The 24,170-nt window shown below is 46.3% G+C and overlaps 5 protein-coding genes across 5 annotated transcripts; 4 read left to right on the top strand and 1 right to left on the bottom strand.

Moving 5' to 3' along the window:
- Positions 1-7,391: 7,391 nt before the first annotated feature.
- On the bottom strand, positions 7,392-9,303 carry LACBIDRAFT_335253 (uncharacterized protein; the record flags this gene model as incomplete). Its single annotated transcript, XM_001890112.1, has 8 exons — positions 7,392-7,481; positions 7,547-7,550; positions 7,796-7,910; positions 8,107-8,187; positions 8,307-8,552; positions 8,689-8,787; positions 9,108-9,120; positions 9,211-9,303. 8 exons carry the CDS (start codon positions 9,301-9,303, stop codon positions 7,392-7,394), a joined length of 741 nt encoding a protein of 246 aa, XP_001890147.1.
- Positions 9,304-15,496: 6,193 nt separating this feature from the next.
- Positions 15,497-16,022, top strand: LACBIDRAFT_335251 (uncharacterized protein; the record flags this gene model as incomplete). The annotated part of the gene is made up of 3 exons (XM_001890129.1): positions 15,497-15,519; positions 15,564-15,616; positions 15,649-16,022. The coding sequence occupies 3 exons, from the start codon at positions 15,497-15,499 to the stop codon at positions 16,020-16,022; spliced, it is 450 nt and encodes a 149-aa protein (XP_001890164.1).
- Positions 16,023-16,141: 119 nt separating this feature from the next.
- On the top strand, positions 16,142-16,585 carry LACBIDRAFT_317458 (uncharacterized protein; the record flags this gene model as incomplete). Its single annotated transcript, XM_001890128.1, has 1 exon — positions 16,142-16,585. One exon carries the CDS (start codon positions 16,142-16,144, stop codon positions 16,481-16,483), a length of 342 nt encoding a protein of 113 aa, XP_001890163.1. The 3' UTR covers positions 16,484-16,585.
- Positions 16,586-17,719: 1,134 nt separating this feature from the next.
- On the top strand, positions 17,720-18,183 carry LACBIDRAFT_317457 (uncharacterized protein; the record flags this gene model as incomplete). The annotated part of the gene is made up of 3 exons (XM_001890127.1): positions 17,720-17,952; positions 18,004-18,071; positions 18,125-18,183. The coding sequence occupies 3 exons, from the start codon at positions 17,720-17,722 to the stop codon at positions 18,181-18,183; spliced, it is 360 nt and encodes a 119-aa protein (XP_001890162.1).
- Positions 18,184-19,497: 1,314 nt separating this feature from the next.
- Positions 19,498-22,761, top strand: LACBIDRAFT_335250 (uncharacterized protein; the record flags this gene model as incomplete). The annotated part of the gene is made up of 10 exons (XM_001890126.1): positions 19,498-19,534; positions 19,681-19,765; positions 19,973-20,015; positions 20,070-20,219; positions 20,278-20,762; positions 20,804-21,317; positions 21,440-21,699; positions 21,725-22,206; positions 22,242-22,385; positions 22,412-22,761. 10 exons carry the CDS (start codon positions 19,498-19,500, stop codon positions 22,759-22,761), a joined length of 2,550 nt encoding a protein of 849 aa, XP_001890161.1.
- Positions 22,762-24,170: the final 1,409 nt, after the last annotated feature.

Below are 24,170 nucleotides of genomic sequence, written 5' to 3'. Positions count from 1 at the left end.
CCCATAAGAATGTCTGATGGCAACACCCTGACCTAGGGGTGCCATCAGAGCTAGATGCAGTGATAGGTGATAATGTGAATTGAGAGTCCTACAATTGTAAGGGGCCACAGACCCCCCTGAAAGCCCTGATTAGTGTTACAAATGGAAAATCACGAAAGCAGTGCATGACAACAGGACAGTTACATAATTAGGTAGCTCAAACCCATGGAAGCCCAGGCCTACATATTATCGTCATGTAATGTGGTCCTTAGGTTACATCCGAATAACCATTGACATACATGTTGGGATGTCACGACACCGTGAACACTCCCTTTTGTCCGTTCTCTTTATTTCTTTTTCCTTTATTCCCTTAGCCACTCGTACTTACTATATAAACCCCCCAGTAGTTTACTATCACCTCAGTCCGTATAACCGAGACTGAGGTGAGCCACTCTTACTCGTATCTGAGATTACTCTTACTTACTGTACCTAGATCTTTCTCTATCTACTCTAGGTACATCACTAATATAGAGTCCATATAACCGAGACTGAGATCTTTCTCTATCTACTCTAGGGTTAAGATTCTACAGGTTATGGGCCTATAGTCACACATGGTGACCGAAGAACCTAACCCTAGATTTTAATCTTGTCACATCAAACACGTTACGAACGCGTAAATTAGATGCGTCCAACTGTCTTTGTTCTCCGTCTATTTCTCGTCATGGCGCCAAAGGAATCCGTCGCCGCCACCAGTCTTTCCCTCAACGAGGCACTGCTTAAAGCTGATGCACTTCGTCCCTTGATATCCCTTACTCGCCCAAACAACGTTTTCGTCGGCGAAAAGCTCGACAAACTCAAATCTAACTACAAGAAATGGAGCAAAGATATGACGCATTATCTCGCCATCAACGGTCTCCTCAGCTACGTCCTTGGTGAAAAATCCAAACCATCCCCTACAACTGAACCTCATGCCTGTGAAAACTGGGTGGAGAACGACCGCTTCGCCTATACGGCCATCGCAATGAACGTCTCCGACGACGACGAAGCGGAATTAGATATGGCAAAGGGGGCCAAAGCAGCATGGGACACACTAAGGGAGCGACACCAGAATGAGGGGCCAGTTCGACAGGTGGATCTCTTGCGCACTGCTCTTAATATTAAGTGCAAGAAAGGTACGCCACTCCCTCAAACGTGCCGCGAAATTTGCGACGCCGTAGACCAAGCTTTTGCGATGGGGGATTTTACAGCTGATCTATTTTGCTGCATTGCGATCATCAACTCTCTCGAAGATTTTCCCCATATCCGCTCCAGCATTCTATGTGATTTACGCGCTTCGACAAAGGACAAAGAATACACATCAAAGGATATTCGTCACTACCTAGAGAGCGAAGAAACCCTCCATTCCGCGACAAAATCATTCTCCACATCCGACGTCGCTCTTGCCATCCACACGAAGTCCTATAGCACTCCCATTTGCAGTAACTGCAAACGTGAGGGCCACACGGATTTATACTGCATCTCCACAGGAGGGGGAATGGCAGGCAAAACAATCCAAGAATCCAAAGACGCACGTAAGAGGGATCGCGAAAAAGCTCGAGGAAATACCAATAACGCTATAAAGTCCAACAGCAACACTGGAAAAATTGCCGTTAACGTGAAGGACTCCACAGGCAAAGCCTTCATTATCCACGTTGACCCATCCGACATCTCTGCTCCCAGTAGCTCAAAGACTGAGTTCGCCGGCCTAGCATCGGACCTTCCGGAGTCTATACTCCCTGACTCCTTGGAGAACATAGAATGGAGTGGTTGGTTAGCGCTTGAGGAGGAGCCTACAACCTCACTGGACTGGAGAAAGCACACTAAACCCGTCGACATCGCTGCTATCTCTGAAATTTCTCCACTCCAACAAAACAAGCGCACCCCCATCTCTCTTGACGATCTTCCCTTCTACGTCGACACGGGAGCAACTGTTCACATATCCCCAGAACAAGGCGACTTCCTCACGCTTCGTCCAATCGCAGCTCGATCCGTTAAAGGCGTAGGTGGATCATCCGTTACTGCCATCGGGCTAGGTAATATCAAACTTCACATTGCGCGCGGAGCGCATATAATCTTGGAAAATGTTTTATTCATTCCTAATGCAGCAGTGTGGCTTATCTCGGTTAGCACACTTGCGCGCGATAGCCAAGCCGTCGCTCATTTTGACGAGGCTACCTGTTGGATCACCAACAAATCTTCCGGTGCGACAATTGCCCATGGCACGCTCCTTCCTACCAAAAACCTCTATTCCCTCAACCTTCTATCTCCCCATGCCGAACACGCCTTTACTATATCTCACGCGCCTGATCTCGAAACATGGCATCGTTGTCTTGGCCATGCAAACTACCAAGCTGTACGAGAAATGGCGAAGAACGGCTTAATCCCAGGTATGCCTGCCAGCTTTCCCCCCACAAATCCACCTAAATGCGAGTTTTGCGTGCTTGGTAAACAGACAAAGACACCAGTACCAAAGACACGCAAGGAGGGGCCGGGGCATAAGGCTACAAGGGTGTTGGAGAAGGTGTGGGTTGATTTATCAGGACAGCACCTGAGATCTCGCGCAGGAAATGAGTATGTCATGGATATCGTAGATGACTACACAAGTCAATTGTGGTCAATTCCCTTAAAAAATAAGGATGATGCGTTCCCAGAACTAAAGGCATGGGAGTTAGCGAGGGAATCTGAAACCAGTCAGAAAATTGGTACCTACATCACCGATCAAGGGGAGCTAAAGAGCGACAAAATGAACGAATGGTTGAAGTCCCGTGGTATCGAACAGCGCTTCACAGCGCCCTACACCTCTGCTCACATAGGACGTGTAGAACGAATGCATCAGACCCTTATGGCCAAAGCCCGGACTATGCGCATTTACGCTGACTGCCCTCCCTATTTATGGGATGAATTTTATCTGACAGCGGTGCATCTTCATTCCAAAACTCTCACACGTTCACTTCCAGGAGGTATAACACCTTGGGAAAAATACCACAGGCGAAAACTGGACTACTCTTACATGCGTGAGATAGGATGTCGAGTCTTCGTTCTCATACAAAACAAACACAACCCAAAAGTCTTCGACCGTTCCATTGAATGCACCTTGATAGGCTATGATCCAAATGCAAAAACTTACAGATGTTACCATAGGGAATCTAAAAGAGTAATAAGCTCTTATCACGTACGCTTTCTAGAAAGCCATGATGGACACATGCGTTCCCTCCCTGCAACCGAGGATATACCATTGACGCTAAACGAAATCCTTCAAAATGCTACACCCACTCCTATCTTGTCAGATGACGAAGAGGAAGATGTCTTACCAGATGATCTCTCACAAATCAATAATACCCAAGATCCCCAACACGTGGCCAATCCAACAGATGATGCTCAGATCAGGCACTCATCACGTATCGCCGAGAAGACCAACAAACCCAAACCGACCCGCACTGAAATTGCCATCCAACAATCCATAGACACTGGAATTCGACTTCGTGAAACTCGAGCTGAACGCAAGAAAACCCTCCAAGACATCCAGGAGGAAGAAATGCGCAACTCTCCAGAAATCGTCGAAAACGCTGCCATCGCGGAGTTAAGGGAGATATTTGGGACCCTAAATCTCAGTGATGTTGAGGGTGATCGCATTGATCGGGCCCTATCCGCTATATCCGAACTACCTGAAATTGATCCCTCGACCCTGGAATTCGAGGACGAGCCAAGGACTTGGAATGAGGCAAAAACATCAGCAGACACTAAACGATGGGAAGAAGGGTACTGTGACGAACTCAAGTCACTCAAGGATATGGGTGTGTACAAGCTAATTCCCAGATCAGACGTCCCACAAGGAAAGAAAATTAGGAAGGGAATGCCGGTCTTTAGAATCAAACGCAACGAGATCGGAAAAGCGATGCGTTGGAAGGTTCGTCTCGTATTCAAAGGTTGCGAGCAGATCTACGGTAAAGACTATACTAAAACGACCTCACCTACCATGCGCATGGAGTCTTGGCGCATACTCCTTCATATAGCCGCGACACTCGATTGAGATGCTCAACAAATTGACATCAAGACAGCCTTCCTATATGGATTACTTCCTGAAGGGGAGTACCAGTACATGGAACAACCCCAAGAGTTTGAAGAACCTGGTAAGGAAGACTGGATATGGGAAATCCAGCGGGGCCTATACGGGATGAAGCAAAGTGGCCGTATTTGGAACATAACGATGAATGAGAAAATGATCTCATGGGGCTTCACCCGTCTGTCTTGCGAATCATGCATCTACTATCGTAAAACTGACACAGGCACCACCATCTGCGCTGTACATGTCGACGACTTCCTGTCCATTGCAAGCAACAAAGACGAAAATGAGAGATTCAAAAACAAGATGCGTGAAGCATGGACAATATCTGATCTCGGTAATGTTCGCTTCGTCGTGGGCATAGCAGTAGACTGGGATAGACCTAACAAAACGGTCATGCTCTCCCAAACAGCCTTAATCAACAAAATTGTAGCTCAATTCGGACAGTGAAACGCCTCACCATCCACATTACCAATGGATCCCGGATTAAAATTGCGATGCGCCAACTACAAAAATATGTCAAAGGTCGAGTTGGATGATATCAAAAAACTCCCATACCGCTCACTTGTCGGATGTTTGCTTTACCTGTCCATCGGCACGCGTCCCGATATCACATACTCCATCCAACAGCTCTCTCAATATCTTGACTGCTATTCATATGCTCACTGGAATGCAGCAATCCGTGTGGTACGTTATTTATCGGGCACGCGAAATCTCAAACTACGTCTCGGCGGAACAAACCAAATATCCTTACTAGGTTTTACCGACTCAGACTGGGCCAACTGTCTTGACACACGGAGAAGTGTAGGTGGTCACGCATATTCACTAGGCTCGGGCGTCGTATCCTGGCAAGCGAGAAAACAGAAAACCATAGCCGCCTCATCCTGTGAAGCAGAATATACTGCAGCTTTCGAAGCTTCAAAAGAAGGCATTTGGCTACGCACACTCCTCAACAGCATAAATCACACAACCACCAAACCCACCACAATCTGCTGCGACAACAACGCCGCCATAAATCTATCAGAAGACCCAGCCCTACATGACCGCATAAAACACATTGATATCAAACATCACTTCCTCCGCGAGCGCATTCAATCCAACGAAATATCCCTCTCCTACATAAATACCAATGACAATATTGCCGACATATTCACTAAGGCTCTCGATATAAAGAAATTCAATCGCTTCCGCGGGTTCCTAGGACTCAGCTAATTCACCAAGACTCCACGCGAGGAGGAGTATTCACAGTGAGGAGGAGTGTTGGGATGTCACGACACCGTGAACACTCCCTTTTGTCCGTTCTCTTTATTTCTTTTTCCTTTATTCCCTTAGCCACTCGTACTTACTATATAAACCCCCCAGTAGTTTACTATCACCTCAGTCCGTATAACCGAGACTGAGGTGAGCCACTCTTACTCATATCTGAGATTACTCTTACTTACTGTACCTAGATCTTTCTCTATCTACTCTAGGTACATCACTAATATAGAGTCCATATAACCGAGACTGAGATCTTTCTCTATCTACTCTAGGGTTAAGATTCTACAATACACACACAAGCCCATTGGTAACAAATGATATTGTTTTAACATGTGGGCACAAGTATAGAATTCAAAACTTAAATAGCTTTCAAAGGGAAATGGCTTTTACTGGGACTATCTCTGTGTTCTGGAGTTGATTTCTAACTTTATACATTGAAATGACAAGGAACTGTGCTTTTGTAACTCCCTCGAGCTTTAATTATGACTCTGACTCAATCCAAACTAGTCTTAATGACTCTTCAAGCACACTCACTTGGATTCCTTGGAAGTAATAGAGAGCTCTCTTACTGACTGATGAGACAACCTTACAAAAGCTAGTGATCCCCACTGAACATGCTGGTTCTGGGCACACTTTACTTATGTCTGCAAAAAATAGTCCTTTAATTGATTACAAACTTATTGACTACCTCAGATGCTACTGGGAGTGCAACAGCTGTCAACATGGGGATATTCCTTATGTTTCAGCCCGGGCACATCCTCCTTTAAGGCAATTCGGGGGGTTCAATTTTTAATAACAAGTTCGGGCTGGTCCAAGAGTTGGACCAATTAATAAAGTTTTTAGTAAAGATTTGAAATGGGCTCAGTGGTGTGTAGCACACCTGAGCTGACTTTTTAAAATTTGGTAGTGTTTCTTCTCGTGGCAACACAACACACCAGTATTGATGTAATGATACCCTTGTNTGGTGTGAACTCCAACACCCTGTTCTGAGGTTTTTCACTCTAGAACACCTTGTAGTGAACTATTTTATAGTGTAGTCTTTTTAGGCAGTACTTTACAGTGCTCCACCTATTCCTGCAGGAATCCAGTCATTCCAGTGGAATTCCACTGGAATAGGACTAGAATCAAACAGAACAAGGTTGAAAACCATGCAAATTTACCAGTCCTTCCAACCTTATCCTGACATACTCAGACTTACGAAATTCACATCTAATGAAGTCATACATCAAATTGCAATGTATTTAAATATATTTAAATAATGACATGGGGTGTATTTTACTACATACTACTACATAGAGTCTATATTGAAGGGAGGGGGAAGGGGGAGGGACAAGGAAAGGGAGGGACAAGAACAGGGGAGGGACAAGGAAGGGGGAGGGACAGGGAACAAGGAAGGAGGAGGAGGGACAAGGAAGGGGGGGTGGGACAAGCGACAAGGAAGGGGGAGGGACAAGGAACAAGAAGAAAAAGGGGAGGGACAAGAAAAGGGGGAGGGACAAGGGACAAGGAAAGGTGGTGGGGCCAAGCACACTCATCATCGAGCTGGGTGCTGGCGTTGTTTCATTGGTGCTGGGCATTGTTTCATGAGCAGTGGGCGTCATTTTGTGGGTGCTGGACATTGTTTTGGGGGTGTGTTGTCACATTGCCATCATCGTGTTGTCATTGTCACATGTTGCATGCATGTTGGCGTGGACATGGACATTATTGTTTTGGTGTGGACATGGACATGTCACCATGGACGTCATCATGTTGGCGTCGTTGTGGGGGTCGTGGACACTGGGCGCTGTGGCGTTTCATGGGCAGTGTGGTGCTGTCATGTGTCGTGTGGGCAGTGGGTGTTTTTCGGTGAGCAGTGGGGCGTTTTCGTGGGCTCTGGGGTGTGTTTGTGGGCGCTGGACATCGTTTTGTGGGCAGTGGGCATAGTTTGTGGGCGGTGGGCGTAGTTCATAGGTGGTGGGTGTTATTTGTGGGTGCTGGTGTGTTCATGGGTGGGGTTTGACTAGGGATTGTCACAGGTAACCCCTGGGTATTTTCAGTCATACCCGTACCCTTACCCATGGAAACCCATACCCGCAACCACAGGTAACGGTTTCTGCAGGTAAGGGTAGGGGTTTGCGCGGGTTTGGAGGGTCTGACGGGTCTGGCAGATTTGGCAGGATTAGTATGATATATAATAAATACTACATGTTATCTTTTCTACCTTACTTGGCTGTGCACATGTCACCGTTTCCCCCTTCTGAGTGGAGAGACAACATCGATGACAACGATGAACCAAAGTCATCGCCACCCTCCATTGTTCATCGCCGCTCTACACCGTTCATCGTCACTGTGTGTCATCATTCACCCAATGCATCCTTCTGACGGCGCTTATGCATTAGATTTGGATCTTGGGTCTTCGTGTAGGTAGTATGGTTGTCGTTTAATGTAGGTAATAGAACGAAGTAGACGACTTACCGAATGTTAAAGCAGAGCTTCCCACTCTGCTGCCCATCTGCTTCCAACCCCTCCCTTTCATATTCCAATGCCCTCGGACTTGCACTACATCCATGTCCTGTCCGAGGGGTGCTTGCTGTCCAGTTCTCGAAGTAGCATTGTTTTGATGAACGTAAGCGGTTTCCCCACATTATTTTGTTGGCGTAGAAGTCATTTATTGCACTCTGGGGGGTCGTTGTGACTTGCGTGGAGAGTTGCATGGGTGGTAACAATGTCTGGGGCTTTGTAGGTGACTTGCTCAATGTCAGAACAGGTCTTGGTGGACGACTTACCAAACATGGGAGCAGAGCTTCCTGTACTGCCCATCCACATCCAACCCATTATCACCCTTTCCAGCGACAACACCCATGTTCCTGCATATGTGTGTTGTTTCGGACAAACGTAACGGGTTTCTTGCAGTCTGGGGTGGTTGCAACTTGTTTGGAAAGGTACGTGAGCGGAAACAATGTCTATCAAGTTGTAGACAGCTCACCTAATGTTGTATGTTGATGTATTTCATGTTGCAATTGAAATGGGACTTGGATTGGTAGTGTCCTCTCAACGCTGGGTAGAACATGGGTGGCTGCAATCTGTTTCCTTGCTTCCTCCGCAGCTGTTTCCTCTGACGCCTGTGGAGCCTTCGCAAGAGCTGCATCATCGAAAGCAGCGAGCGCCTGACAAAGAAAGTCTTCCTGATCTACAGATTTCAGCATGGCAGCGCTGAAGCCATCCTCCTCAGCTACAAAGTTCCGCAATTGAGTGTGTCGTGGTCATCGTCTTGTGGTGGGTCATTTGTCGTTGGTCCCATGTCACTGAAAATACCTGGCATGTTGGTTGTCAAAAGATAACTCGGAGGAGTGGTTGTGCTAGCTTACCTGGGCTGGGCACAACCTTGTCAACATCAGATGAAGCAGCACGTCTGTTGATGTGCCGCCTCATCGTCATCGCCTCACGTTGATCTGGGTGCTTGTCGGCTGGTGACGTGGCATCGCTGCTGTGCCAGGGTGGTTGTGAGAGGTCGATGAGGGTAGTTAGTAGTCATCATCACTGAGGGTGGTCATTACCAGTGACTAGTGACCGTATTGGTGTGGTGGTCAAGGTCTGGGAGTGGTTGTTGTTGATGCCCAAATCAAACATCGGTGTTTGATCAGCAAACACCAATGTTTGATTTGGGCGTCACCGATGTTTGATTTGGGCATGGCAGGTATAACTACGGGTACCTGCCAACCCACGCTGAGGGTACGAGTATAGCAAGGGTCAGATAAATCCAACCCGTACCCGTACCCTCACATACCCTTACCCGCAACCTGCACAGGTTGCAAAACCCATGACGATCACTAGGTTCGACGTGGCATATGCCAACAAGCAGTGGGGGGCAAGGGGGATTGCTGCATCACCTTGACCTTGCTCTTGTTGTTCTGTGATGTGGTGTCGCCACATTGTTGTTCAAAGGTGTCGGCGTGGTTGTTGTTGGTGGTTGTGGTGGCCATGGGTGGTCAACAAGCAATGTGGTTGGTGGTAGCTATGGGTGATGGTGATGATGTGCCATTGGGCAGTGACGAGCATGGTGGGTGGTGGTGAGAAGGAAAGAATGGTTGTGTTTGGTGACCATGATTGCCAAACAGATGTTGTTTGGTTCTCTGTCAGAAATAAATAAATGGTAATTAGTAACAAATAACAAAGAAATACATAGATTCAACAGAATACTGTTTCTGCCCATTCCAGGGAAGACCATTCCAGTGTAAATTCTGGAATAATCAGATTCCACCAGAATGAGAAAACACAGGAATGACAAATTTAGTGGAGCTTACTGCTAAATTTCATTCCACCGGAATGACCAGAATCCTGCAGGAATAGGGGGGGCACTGATCAGACCTCTTTTTAGGCTCCAAGTATATTGAAGTGACCTGATCATGCACCAACCACAATTCCTGCTACCTTCGACTTGCACATTTCTTGGATGTAAACTTTAATCTAATAGACTGAGCTGTGTCTAATGATAGTTGTGATTGTAGTAATTGTATTTCACTATAGAAGGTTTTGTAGGGGAAATTGCTAAAATTCACATTTCTATGGGTGTAATGTTACACTCTGTATCAATGCCTGTGGAGCTTTGGCTCTGTAAATTGTACTAAGAATGTTTTAAGTAATTTTTTGTGGGACCTATCCCATCATCAAGTGCCTGTTGGTTGGGGTAGGTGACTGAGGTACAGATGAAGAGATCACACTCTTCATCACACATCATGTCAGATATTGAAGCTATGAAGAGTTGATCAAAATATATCACACCCCAATGGGCTGAAGAGTTGGTTGTAATCATACAGTAACTTCCCAATGATATGATGGTACTGATGATTGGTTTCTATGTTAGGACTTTTCACTCACTATCAAATAACTGATTGAATGCCATTTCAAAACAATATACTAAAACATTACTATTCTCCAAGCTACAATCAATATCAGATATCAAAATGTCATACCATTCCAAAACTTTACTCAAGTCACAAAACTTTGTGCCAATGTTTGTTTCCACAAAATATATCAAGAAAGCTAGTACCTTGACCCTTGTTAAAATTATCAAGCATTGAAAACATCTTTTTCATTATCATCCAGATCCTCTATGAAATGTTCACTATTCCATGTCATGAATGATAGCCTGTTTTCTAATACTCTGGGTGCATCTGACAAGTTTTTACATCTGCACCATTCTCTACAAGTAGCTTTGCAATTGCCTCATTGTCTGCATATAATGCTGCCTGGAGTGCATTTCCATACTATCCCCCTTGTGCATTTACATCTGCTCCCTTGTCTAGGAGCAGCTGTGCAATTGCCTCTTTCCCTTCCGCTGATGCTGCTTGGAGTGCATTTCCATACCATCCTCCCTGTGCATTTACATCTGCTCCCTTGTCTATGAGCAGCTTTGCAATTGCCTTATTGCCTGTAGATGATGCTGCCTGGAGTGCATTTCCATAGCATCCTCCCTGTGCATGTACATCTGCTCCCTTGTCTATGAGCAGCTTTGCAATTGCCTCATGGCCTTTATATGATGCTGCCTGGAGTGCATTTCCCAAGTGTCCTCCCTGTGCATGTACATCTGCTCCCTTGTCTAGGAGCAGCATGTGCAATTGCCTCATGGCCTGTAAATGATGCTGCCTGGAGTGCATTTCCATACCATCCTCCCTGTGCATGTACATCTGCTCCCTTCTCAATGAGCAGCTGTGCAATTGCCTTATTGCCTGTAAATGATGCTGCCTGGAGTGCATTTCCATAGTGTCCTCCCTGTGCATGTACATCTGCTCCCTTGTCTATGAGCAGCTTTGCAATTGCCTCATGGCCTGTATATGATGCTGCCTGGAGTGCATTTCCATAGTGTCCTCCCTGTGCATGTATATCTGCTCCCTTCTCAATGAGCAGCTGTGCAATTGCCTCATGGCCTGTATATGATGCTGCCTGGAGTGCATTTCCATGCTCTCCTCCCTGTGCATGTACATCTGCTCCCTTGTCTATGAGCAGCTGTGCAATTGCCTCATGGCCTGTATATGATGCTGCCTGGAGTGCATTTCCATAGTGTCCTCCCTGTGCATGTACATCTGCTCCCTTCTCAATGAGCAGCTGTGCAATTGCCTTATGGCCTTTATATGATGCTGCCTGGAGTGCATTTCCAAGTGTCCTCCCTGTGCATGTATATCTGCTCCCTTGTCAATGAGCAGCTGTGCAATTGCCTCATGGCCTGTAAATGATGCTGCCTGGAGTGCATTTCCATAGTGTCCTCCCTGTGCATGTACATCTGCTCCCTTCTCAATGAGCAGCTGTGCAATTGCCTTATGGCCTGTATATGATGCTGCCTGGAGTGCATTTCCTAAGTGTCCTCCCTGTGCATGTATATCTGCTCCCTTGTCTATGAGCAGCTGTGCAATTGCCTCATGGCCTGTATATGATGCTGCCTGGAGTGCATTTCCCAAGTGTCCTCCCTGTGCATGTATATCTGCTCCCTTCTCAATGAGCAGCTTTGCAATTGCCTCATGGCCTTTATATGATGCTGCCTGGAGTGCATTTCCATAGCGTCCTCCCTGTGCATGTACATCTGCTCCCTTGTCAATGAGCAGCTGTGCAATTGCTTCTTGGCCTGTATATGATGCTGCCTGGAGTGCATTTTCATAAAGTCCTCCCTGTGCATTTATATCTGTCTCACTTCTGACAAGACATATGATGCTTCAGTTAGTCCAGCCCATGATGCATAATATAGTGGTTTAGCAATCTCATACCCCTTCATCCTGAAGAAGCGCCTATCAATATCATGAATTTTAACCCAGTTCACAAAAGCATTATTTTCATCTGTCAGAAGCTTCATCATCATTACAAATATTGAAGATGACTGAGATTGACTCTTGCAACTAGATTGTGCATGTATGATCCAGTGTTCTGCAGCATATTTTGCAAGAGGGGAAGATACATCCAGATTTTTATCAAGTGGCTCAGATGTGTTGAATTGCAGAAGATAGGCCAGACAGATTTGAGATATGACAGAATGAGATAGCTCCTCACTGAAACTGAAGTATCTGACTTGCTTCAGATTATGGCTTTGAACATACTGAGATTTGAGATATTCTTTGACAGAAAAGTGAGAAAGCTTGATAAAACCTATTTGATAGTTAGTGCTCATTTCAATCTGTTATTCTTCTAAGCCACACCTTCTGAGTTCATAATGAAACTAGAACATATTTTCAAGACATCCTTGACATCTTGAAGTTCATTATCAGAGTTGTACTCTGGTCCATTCTCAGCAGAAAGATCAACAGCAGAAGTTGCAGCCAGTTCTGTCAGTTTAAGTGGACGAACAGCAAAAGACAGCCACTGTAGAAAGGTTTTAGCATAACCATGATCTTTTTCATTGATTCCCAGCAAGATTTGATCATAGGTTTTATCCAAACCCTGGGGTAAATTAGATAGCTGCTTTTTCAAATTAGTCTTAGTCCGGCACTTTTTAAGCTCATCTAACTGCAATGCAACCCAACGAAACCTAAAATTGTGTTTTTAACAATCATCCTGTCATTTAGATGTTGATAATAAACATACATTCCATCTGCCTGTTCCATTAACTTCAGCTTTACTTGCTCTTGAGTGTCAAAACTCCATTTTTTCAAGTCAGAGTCATTCTGAAGCTGATAGTCAAGATAGGCTACAAGATCATAATTCTCAGATTCCTTAACCAAGTCAAGATAATTAGAAGACTTGAGCTTGTCCTCAATCTCCTGTTCTGGGCGGCTAGTAACTATTAAGTGAAGCCCAAGATTTTTATTTATCTCCAGAATAAAAGTCTGAATCCAGTTAAGAAGTTTTTCTCTTTCAGCATATTCATCAAGAGCATCCAGAATGATGAATGTTGAGCTAAAGCCATCAAGAATTATGTGAAGAGTATTCTGCAGATCACCCAGAGTTGGCTCTTTATGGCCATTGCCACAGCCAGCATACAGATTCACCAAGACTTTAGGCAGTCTACCCTCACACTTCAGAGAGAATTGCCAGATGAGTGATCACAGTAGTTTATCATGCAGCTGGAAATCCTTCTGTGAGTCTCTTCCATCAAAAAAGAAATATGCAGTAGCAGAATTGAATCTCTCAAGAATATTGTGGATTATTGCTGAGCTGTGAAGAGAAAATTTAATTTAATTTCATAAACATATTGAAATAATCAACCTTAAGATGGTTTTCCCAGAGCCAGCTGGATAGACTGTCAATAATGTATAAATTTACCAATTTTGACAGAAAACTTACATTTTCCTTTGATCCAGAGGAAGCCAGGCTGTTTGAGCCACCCATGAAATGTATTTCCCTTGAGAAACCATTCACAGGTGTCTGGCTGACTCTCCAGAATTGCAAGTGCAGCATTGTAGTTAATGGACTCCTTAGGTGGAGAAAGCCACTTATAAATCTTCTCCACTGTAACAGAAAAATGAAGTCAACAACACATTCACAACTAGAACCTGCAATAATACCCAGTTGGTCATCCCTAATTGTCTCAAGTGTGATTTGAATGTTTGGGTCCACACCTACCAATCACAAACAACATTAAGATGAACATGATGTTTTTCTTACTACTTACCTTGATTGATGATACCTATTAAAATATAAGTGAAGGCAATGACATCTGATGGTCCAAATGCAACAAACCATAGTTAGGGCCTGTATTCACATTTTGAGCTGGGGCTGAAATGTTGTTTATAATGTTAGCCTGAAAGTTTGTTGAGGACTCTGCATGGTCTGTCTAACTTGAGCAAGCCTGAACTATATTCATAAGAGTACTGACTGGTAGGCATCAGTTCTGCATTCAAATCAGAATTAATAGATAGAGTAACAGGCAGGTCAGAACTTGGAAAGTCTAAACAGTGTTATCAGAAATAGAATATAGAGATTTGAAGCAAGCATGAACCTGTCAAGATAGGAGAATGGTGTTGAAAGGAATCAGCAGCTCCTTGCATGGGACCTTCAATCTGATCAACTGTGTGATAAGAATTAATGAAAGTTAATATGAACATTATGGAAAAGAGATTGAGGGGTGTCTCACAGGCACCAGTCATTTCAAAAATGGGGGTGATTAATGGAGTAGTAGGCAGGTAAGAACTCAGGAAATCTATATCAGTGTTACCAATGATGAATGATAGAGATTTGGGGTTAATGCAGACCAGTGGAGATAGGTAAAACCTGTTGCAAGCACTGGAGCCCTCCATCCACAGAGACATCAACCTGATCACCTGGAAATTTGAAATGATGAGCAATCACTGCTCACTTTGATGCAGGAAGATTAGAATGTATCTTACTGCTGCCTGCCATGGCTATGTCCACTGCACTGATGGTTGAAGATGGAGTTATCAAGCTAGGCGGGGCGGTGCTGGGGCTGATGGATTCACGTTAATATTTATCTAGTAGCCCGAGATCATGAACTCTAACCTGAAACCACCATAGTGTTTATTACGTGGGTGGTCAGTGATCGTGCCTTCGTCGGGCAATTCCTCGAGCTTGCGTTTCAAACGGTTTTCGCGGGGATCAATGGGATCAGACATGGTGGTTCAGAAGAGAGAATCGATGCTGTGCGGCGTCAATCTTCAAAATGGCTAACGGACCGTTTCACAGAGTCAGCTGACGTTCCTGATTGAGGTCCCTCCCACTTGCCTCCCACAGTGGTTTGGCATCAAGTCAGGCTACAAGGATGGCGGTCAACCGAGAAGTGTGTCAGAGAAGCAAAACGACAAACACCTCTCAAGACTGAGGGAAATTGAAACTCCAAGGGACGAACGAAAGGAAGATGTGTGGTCACGATCGTGCTTGTTTTGCTTGTGGCTGTGCGAAAGATGACTAAACACACCCTTTTCTTTCATTACCTTGCGACCCACCTATGGGCCCTCCTACTTGCAAAATCGTTGTTGTCAAGTAGATGTTGTGTTTGTTCGGCCAGCTTCCCGTCGCAAAGTACCCATGGATTCAACTCCGCCACGAACCCCCCTCATCAAATGGAGTTTCATGACTAGTTGTCCAATGTTTCCTCTCTAGGTTCAGCTACTGCCGACATCGCCTGGAGACCCAACCTCGCACTGTGATCAAAATTTAACCCGATACCCGCCTTCGTCAACTTGTACCGATCCACAGAGAGCGGGGAGCTGTTGAGATTCAAAGCATGCGCTGAAGATGTTCGAGTGCACCGGCTCTGAGTGAGTTCCTCCTTCCGTTAGATTTACTCCCCTTTCTGCCTTAGCTCGTTTTCCCCTTCTGTGCCGCAACCATACCCCTCTTCCTCCGTCTGCCTACGTTTGTCTGATATGCTGACAATTCTGTGACAGTTCCAGTCCTCTTAACCTCGTTTACGAGCGCTATGCTTGAAAAGCGTACAAACCGCAAACCACAGATTTCTACTGGTACGACGATTGAAACATTGAAATTGGGAAGTTTACTGGATGCTTACGGTATGAACAGGATTTTGAATCAAATTTTTTTTGCTTCAACTCCATCTTTGGACTACCACCCAGTAACGCGCTCGAAGCGACTCCGTTGGCTCAAGTTGATCGTCAGTATATCTTTCTTTCAAGTCGACAATGCCTGCCCTAACGGCCTTTCCGTTGCAGACATGGCGGGCGGTTTTAACGATGCCCAGCTCGACGACGGCAATACCCTCTTGAAAAGCTCCACACGGCATGCTAGGTCACTGCCCATCTGATCATGATCGCAAGCTTTAGTTGGAGAGCTGGAGAGTCGGGATAACCATATCTCCTTTGGTAAGTTATCACCCTTGCGTTACTCATTCATTCGTACCCTTATTCCTCCCTCGATCTCTGGATGCCTTTCACCTCGCATATATCCGATGTCTTGCTCGCTAATTACTTCCGTCTGTTACTCAGGTCCTGGTTTCATGCCACCAACGCAAGCCCCACTTCGTTGATCCTACCGTCTTTCCTAGGTCCACCATTAGTGTTCGCAAGTTCAGTTCAGTCCGGTTTTTTGCCCCCAAAACGCGCAACCGCGGACCGCAACCGGTCTAGGACTGACCCAGATATTGAGGGAACCGAACCGAACCACCTAGGACCGGTCTATTTCGGTCTATGGAGCCGGTTCAGACCGATCCAGACCGGTTTTTTTGCGTATAATTTATTATACCAATATAAACCATTTGTATCTTGACTATTATTACTCTGAAAAATAAACGGGTTATATGAAATAGTAAAGCATGTAAATACCCATTATTCTACCAATTTTGAAGAGATTTAATGAATATTTGACATAGCTATGACTGAAACCGAATTACATCTCGTAGAGACTCGGGTAAAATATGGATTTGGTTATATCTTTTTCAATTCTTAACCGTTTTTGATGAAACAAAAACCCAATAAAAGGTAATAAACGTGGTTACAAGGGTATGTAACGCACGTGACCGTTTAACCGGTTGCAACCGATCAAAACCGGTCTTTGAACGGTTTTAATATATTTTCGAAATGAGGCAACCGGCAACCGGACCAACCCCAAATTGGGGCAACTGCAACCGAAAAAAAGACCGGACCATGGTCCGGTTCAGTTCGGTCCACCGGTTTTTTGTGGTCCTATGGACTGAACCTTTAAACACTATCCACCATGACCCGCACGACCCAGCCACTTGCATCCCTTCGTGCATCGACTCACGCAGGAAATTTCGCCATCGTGCAAAGCTCACTCACGTGAGCAGGTGCTGTTGAACTTTGAAGCAAATATGTGACGGCGGAAAACATTGTAAAGTTGCACCCGCTCAGGCAAACGAACAGAACCTTTCAGATGACAGCTGGTCGTGTTTTATCGTCTTGACCTTGCCCATCACGCCACCTTTCTAGCACCAGGATAAAAGAAGCTGAAACCCTCTCTCAGGACACGACGGTCTTTCAATGCCTTATCGAGCAACGAGCATGGCAGACTGAATGCTGATCATCATGAGTTTCTTCTGCGCACACAAATGTTAACGATACTAGTCTAAGGGCTACGCACCGTTACGGTTAACTGCTGTATACATGGGGCTGGATTGTTCAGTGCGTTTCCTCTCTACCCCTAACTCTTCTTCTACTAATCGACTGCAGCTGTAAACTACGACAGGTTTTCCCCTACATAAGAGGCTTTCTTCGGTTGTGAAAGTCTGAACGGACAGAAGATGCCTGCTTGCCCTGTGTTGGTTCTTAGTAGTGGCCCTTCCTCGTTCTTGTGGTCCGCATTTACGTGTCTCCTTCTAGTTTTGGGTTCTCTTCGAGTTTTTCAATCGCTAGCTGATTCCACACAATCGTTACTGTGCTGGATATTTGTGTATGCTGGGCTGATGACAAGTGGCCTTCGAAGAGATGATCGACTGACAAGGTTTCTGTGCTAGCTTGACTCTCGACATCTTAACTCGCCACCTGCATGCGTGAAGTGCGCCGGGTTGCCTGCGTAAACCACCATATTCTACAACTGAAACACCAAGTTTTCATTGTCTTCTTGATTGATTGTGAAGAGCAGGCCCGGCGGCGTCGTCCTCCTGGTTATCTTGAGCGACTTGCAGCCATCTCGCTTCTCACTTGTCCCCGATGCTTTCGTTCTTTTCGGCCGCATAGGGGAGGGTTGGTGGAAGCGAAATGCCTGTTGCGTTGTGACGTGTGGGTCTTTTTCGTTCGCCCCTCATTCCTACTGAAATCAAACGTATCCAGCGGTACCTCCAGGAGCGGCGATTCCGGGCCCACTATACATACATCTAGCCTCCATTCACTTTACGTCGGTATTCCTGACTAACATCTCTACGACTTGAAGGACTGATCACAACTCATACAGGGAAAGGAAACCCAGCTACATGTCTTATTATTCGACTAAGATGGCTGGAAAACTGTTGACTTTTAACGTGCAAACATCATGTCCAAACTATTCTTCCGAGGAACCGTGCTTAAAGACCGTTCTTCCTCCTTCGCACCAAGTAGTGGGATTCCTTATGGAGAGTGTCACCCGTCCATGAAGGTGGTTGTTCTGCTGTGCTGATTGGGCACTGCGACTGAGGCGGACTTGAACCATTCCTAGATCCTCTGTCGCGCATATTTGATAGTTACTGAAGCAGAATTTCATGTTTTGGTAGTAGCGCGGGAGTTGTACACAATACGTCATGCTACAGATGGCCCATGGGTCCTTGCTGCGTAGATTTTGCACAGCAAGTTGTTTTACGACCTCCCGAATAAGCGCTAACCCGGGTTGGACCAACTTCCATACGCTACAAACGGAGAGAGTAAATCGTGAGAGCAGAGACCATGACAAGGTTCTAACACACATGCATGAGTAAGAACAGAAAGGGAGAACCAAGAGGACGGACCACAGGAGGGTGAAAAGTCCCGTTGCGAGCGTGAATGGCCTAGTAGTAGTATAACAGGCACCTGTATCATGTGTTTTAAGAATCCTGAGGCTCTTTTGTGATCATTGATAAGGGAAGTCATTCTGTCAAAGGGATGGTGTTTGTTTGTATCATCGAGGAACAAACCGAGAGACTTACCATGCAGATAGAAGTCATCCTTAATTCCACGCACATACCGAAAGGGCAGGAGCGGCTCGTCGAATCCTCCATTGATCACCAACGGGGGTGAAGGTAGCGGCTACAGGGAATGGAAGTTGAATACTGGAAGATCAAAGAAGCGAGGTGTCATACTTACCCCAGTCGAAAGGACACAGGGCGCAAAAACTTCGCTACCAACAGTGACAACCCATCGCTCTTAATCGCCACCCCGAATCTCCTGAAACCGTTTCCCTCTCTGCTATCCTCCATGCAAGCAAGAACGGGGTAAGGCACGTGCGGCAGGATTCTGCACGCTCAAAGTTGACCACCAAGTGCTTTGTTTCGAGGTATTACGAATCTTGTGCAGCAGCAGCCCAGAGTTGGCCACGGGTAGGAGAAGACGAAGAGAAGGTCGGAGAAAGTGGTGAGTGCCAGCCCTTGCCTATTTTGTGGGATGGAATTGAGGAGGGCATGAAAGAATGAGAACGGGGTGGAATTTTTAGGTCTGTATGCCGGTGTAAGCAACGGGTTTTAGAAAAAAGAGAGGGGAGAAAAGAAGTACCCACTTGTACTTCATCAGAGCCTAGAACGATCCGTACACATCCTAGTCGAAGAACCCATTCCATCGCAACGTTCCCTTGAACTACACTGTGCTTCCTTGGTTTCACGGATGGACCACAACGAGGACGAGGGCACGCTTGCTACACGTAGGTGACACGGCGGCTGGAGATGGACGTTGAACGTTGAGCTTGAAGCTTGAAGCTTGATTGCGGAATAACTGCAAGGAGGTCTAGTTGCGTGGGCCACAACATTACACACCTGAATGAAAGATGTAGCGCAAACGGCGTTATAGGGCGAGTCCTTTGCGAAAAGCACGTTAAGAGGAAGGAAGAGCAATTGATACAGTCGTCTCGGACTTCGCTTGGCCCACCGACGCAGTAAGCTGGAGTGAAAACAGGTTCAGACCCCAGAAGAAGGGGAGATAAAGCACGAACTCGCCCTGGTATGATCTCCAGTCGCATATCACTCGGAGCGACGTATTCAATGCATCCTCGCTGGGCACGAAGAACACTGCAACCTGGAGTTACGACTACTTATGAGGTGTTATGATGTCATGGCATCCTTCATAGACGAATGTGACCCAGGTGTGACAGTTTGAACATTTCCTCGTCCTTCGTCCCAGAGCAAGTGAGTACGAAGTGGAACCTTTTTTTTGTGCGTAAAGCTCACTGACGTGAGCAGGTGCGGTTGAACTTTGAAGCAAATGTATGCCCTGGCAAACGTCAAAACAACGGAACCTTTCAGACAACCCAACACGTAATAGTGCCGTGCCAGAGCTTGAATGGACGACAGCAACAAAGGGTGACTTCGCCTGCTGGCTCTCTTTCTATTGTATGTCTTGGAGAACATCAGATCGCGACTATCCCACTGATCAATATCCTTCTATTAGCCTCCGAGAGTGAGGTCACCATCACCACGTCCACCCTCGCCACTACAAAACGTGTTCTTTCCAGACAGTTCATCAGGCATCGATCCAGACTCCATATCCGACGATGGCTCAGACGACGACGACGACCGGGAGGACGACCAAGGGATATGGCAGCAACGTTCCCCATCACCTTCATCATCCGTCTCCCATCTCGCAGCCAGCTTCGTTCAAAGGATGGGCACATTCGTGGGGGGCATAGCACCGCGATCACCTATTTTAAGCGATGCAGAGCTAGAAGCTGAAGCGGAGAGGGAACGCGACCGTAGTCGTAGAGAGGCAGAAGCCATACTCATGCGGGAGGCTCAACAGAGGAGGCTCGTTGAAGACCGTGTGCTGTCCATGATGGAGAGCACAAAGTCGCTCCCTCCACCGCCATCCAGGTCTCAGACTATGCCTAACCCGCCGTCTCCGTCTAATTCGCAGAAAGAGTCAGGTGGTAGTTGGTGGTCTGCTGCGAAGAATAGGCTCATGCCTAACGCCTGCTCAGCAAATCATATTGGACGCAAAAGCGAGGGATAAGGATAACAAGAAGAACGCAAGAGTGGCCTGCAAACGCTCAAGGCAAATTTAACAATCCAGCATTCGTAAACCTCAACATTCCAACAACACCTGTCCGATGTGTCCCTGTACCTTCTTCCTCCCCGTCCCCGCCTACCCCTTCTCGTCTGAGTCTCTTGAATATGCCACCCAATTTGACGCCTTCTCCCATGCGCACAACGGATACGTTGTCTTCTTCCCCTTCTCGCGAAGCTCCACCTTTGTACACGCAGTTCACATCCCAAGGAACGCTAGACGTACCAGGTACACTCTTCATGGTAGCCAAACACTTTGAGAAGCTGGAGAAATGGACCGTGGGCCACGTTAGGGCTTTGGAAGATTGGATGAACGATGTCGAGAGATGGTTAGTCGATAAGGAAGCGGAGAAGGAAAAGGAAAAAGAGAAGGAGAAGGAGAAGGAATCCGATTCTGAGTCGCTAAGACATGCGGGTTCTACGGACAATGTGAAGGAAGAAATCCATGACCTCTGAGATGAAGTCGTTGAGCTCCAAGGCTGATTAGGTGAGCTAGGTCGGGAGATGGCGAAAATTGCCACGGCGCTGAATAATCTTTTTGCGGGACCTAGAACGCAGTCCACCGCTGTATCGGTAGCACCACAAACCACTTCCTCCATCGTCACGCACTCACATCCGACATCTGCCATTGCAACACACTTGACAGGATCACCGTCAGGACCCAGTACGCCCATCCACCATCCCAGGCTATCGAGTACCACTGCAAGGGAATCGACGAGGCCGCCGATGACTTCGAAGAGGAGAGAGTTGGGCACGAGGTTACCGTACCCTGCTGGAGATTATTCTTCTCCGCCAGATACGTTCTCCCCCAGTAATTCTCCACCTTCGTCAATTAGTTCCGCTATGAGGCCTTTGTCAACAGCCATTTTGGGGCTACCCCTCCATTCATCGTCAGGACTGGGTACACTACCCGGTGCTTCATATTCCACCACCTCTCTTTCCTCGTTGGCTTCCGGTACGGGTAGGCCGCCGTCCCCGCTTGCTCAACTCAAGTTTGTGCCTGCTTCTGCCAATCGAACGGCCAGCCCGACGCCCGCACCAGCAAAAGGACGAGGAACACAACAAGGATTGCCGCCACCCCCGAAATCGGCTGCTGGTAAACGACAAACGAGTGTGAGCCCCACACCGAGGAAACAGTACACCGTTGCGCTTGGAGGGCCGATAACTGTGCCGCCTGATGAAGATGAGTTTTCTTCGAATGCTGCTTCTTTGTTTTTTGCCACCGCCTCCAATACCAATGCGAATACTAATACCCGTACGGATGCACCTGCTACTGCTCCTCTATTGAAAAGGGTAGGCACACCGCGGTCCTACTCCCGTGTGATTGGGGGTCTTTTTCTGTTTCTCCCGTAGGGGACGATGAAGATGACAAGAAGGAGGAGGAAGGAGCAGGTGAATTCAGAGAAGGTGAAGAGACAATTGGCAAATCTTCTGGCATCAAGCTCAGGAACGCGAATGGGAGTCTGTCTTCCACCACCTCAAACTCAATATCCCCTGGTGGGCCTGGGGGTGGCGATTACAAGTCCACCGCCACAATGTCACCATCGCCGTCCACGAGGAGGATCAGGGCGCAGAGCGCATATGGGTACGCCAGCCTCCTCCCTCCTCAGACTCAAACGCCTACCATGGGGACTACCGTGCCGCTAAAGCCGAAGTTGAGGTCCCGCTCTTCCAAGCGGCTTTCCTCTGGTACCAGCTCCATTGGGACAGGAGACGGAATGATAAGCGGTGGCCTCGGAGGAGGGGGGACCAAGTTCGTGGATCCCTTATTGTTAAGGAGGCACCAGCAAAGTCAAGAGGGATTACAGGTGAAGATGCCGATGCCGAAACCGGTGGGGAAGGTTCCAATTGGGCAGTTGGTTGCGTTTTTTGATGGGGAGAAGGGGGGGAAGACATAGGCTGGCTGGGTGGGAGAAGGTTTTTTGTTTTGTTTGGAAGTGGGATGAATGGATGAATGCCTGGGGTGAAGGAAGGGATGGAAGAAGGAGAAATGGGTATGGATCTGGAATGACTGATATGCTATGTACCTCTGACTTGCTTTACTTATACCCTCCCAATGATATGAGAGTCCTGATGCTTGGTTTTTATATTACCTCAGTTTTTTTTACGTCAATGCCTTTTTTTGTATAAAGTCAAGCCAAAAAAAAGAAAAACAAAGATTGGGGCTGTCCCCCTCAGAGTTGGTGGTCAAACATACTGGTACCATGCACTTTCTCTGACTGGCTTTACTTATATATAGCCCTCCAATATTATAACAGTGCTGATGCTTGGGTTTAATGTTAGGACTTTTCACTCACTAGAAAACAAAACAGTATAGTGAAACATTACACTCTTCTGCAAGCTGCATCCAATTATTTCCAATATCAGATTTCAAAATGTAATACAAGGGGGGTCCAGGATTTTTGATAACCATATGGGGTTGAGTTTTTTTCTAAGGCCTCGATGGCTGGACTAACAATTGAGACAGTGACAAATATGTAGGGCTACATATGTGTAATCATAGGCACTCAAAACTTTGGAATAGCCTGGAATCCTTGTTTTCATGAAATAGTTGCTCTCAATTTCTATGTATGGTGATGGAATTTTATATTCATCATATTGTGTCAAACAAACTTATCATAAAAAAAGCAATCAGTTCCAAAATAAGCATGAACCATATAATTTCTTCTACGGCCACCAAGGGTGGCAGATCCTCGTGCATTGTTCAAGTTGTCATCTCCAGGCACATTGAATTTGTTGGCAGACTTGGTGTTCTCAGTCTTCTGGGAGACTCAGTGGCCATTGACACTGCTATTTGCCTTGCGATTCACAGAGGCACTGATACGGAGTGTAACAATACACCTGTAAAAATGCGAATTTTAGCAATTTCTCCTATGAAACCTCCTATAGTAGAAATACAGTCACATTGATCATAAGGATCATTAGACACAACCCGGTCTAGTTGATTAAAGTCTACATCTGAGAAATGTGCACACCTTAGGCAGTAGGAATTGCGGTCGGTTCATGACTGAATCACTTCAATATACTCGAAGTCTAATAAAAGGCTACGCTACCATGAAATAGTACACTACCAAGTGTTCTAAAGTAAAAACACCCCCGCACAGGGTGTTGGAGTTTACACCAAACCAGGGTCTCACTTTATTATGGATTAAAAGATATTAATTCTAAAGATACATGCGCGAGCGTAGCAACTCGCCGAGTACCTGACACGAGAAGTCATTCGGTCACGTGCTACGAAGCATGATCCAAGAAGTCATGTGGAGAGACGCATCATGCATCATG

The sequence above is a fragment of the Laccaria bicolor genome, genomic scaffold, assembly GCF_000143565.1.
Source record: "Laccaria bicolor S238N-H82 LACBIscaffold_80 genomic scaffold, whole genome shotgun sequence".
NCBI classification, from domain to species: domain Eukaryota; kingdom Fungi; phylum Basidiomycota; class Agaricomycetes; order Agaricales; family Hydnangiaceae; genus Laccaria; species Laccaria bicolor.
This window is presented reverse-complemented; position numbering and strand designations above follow the sequence as displayed.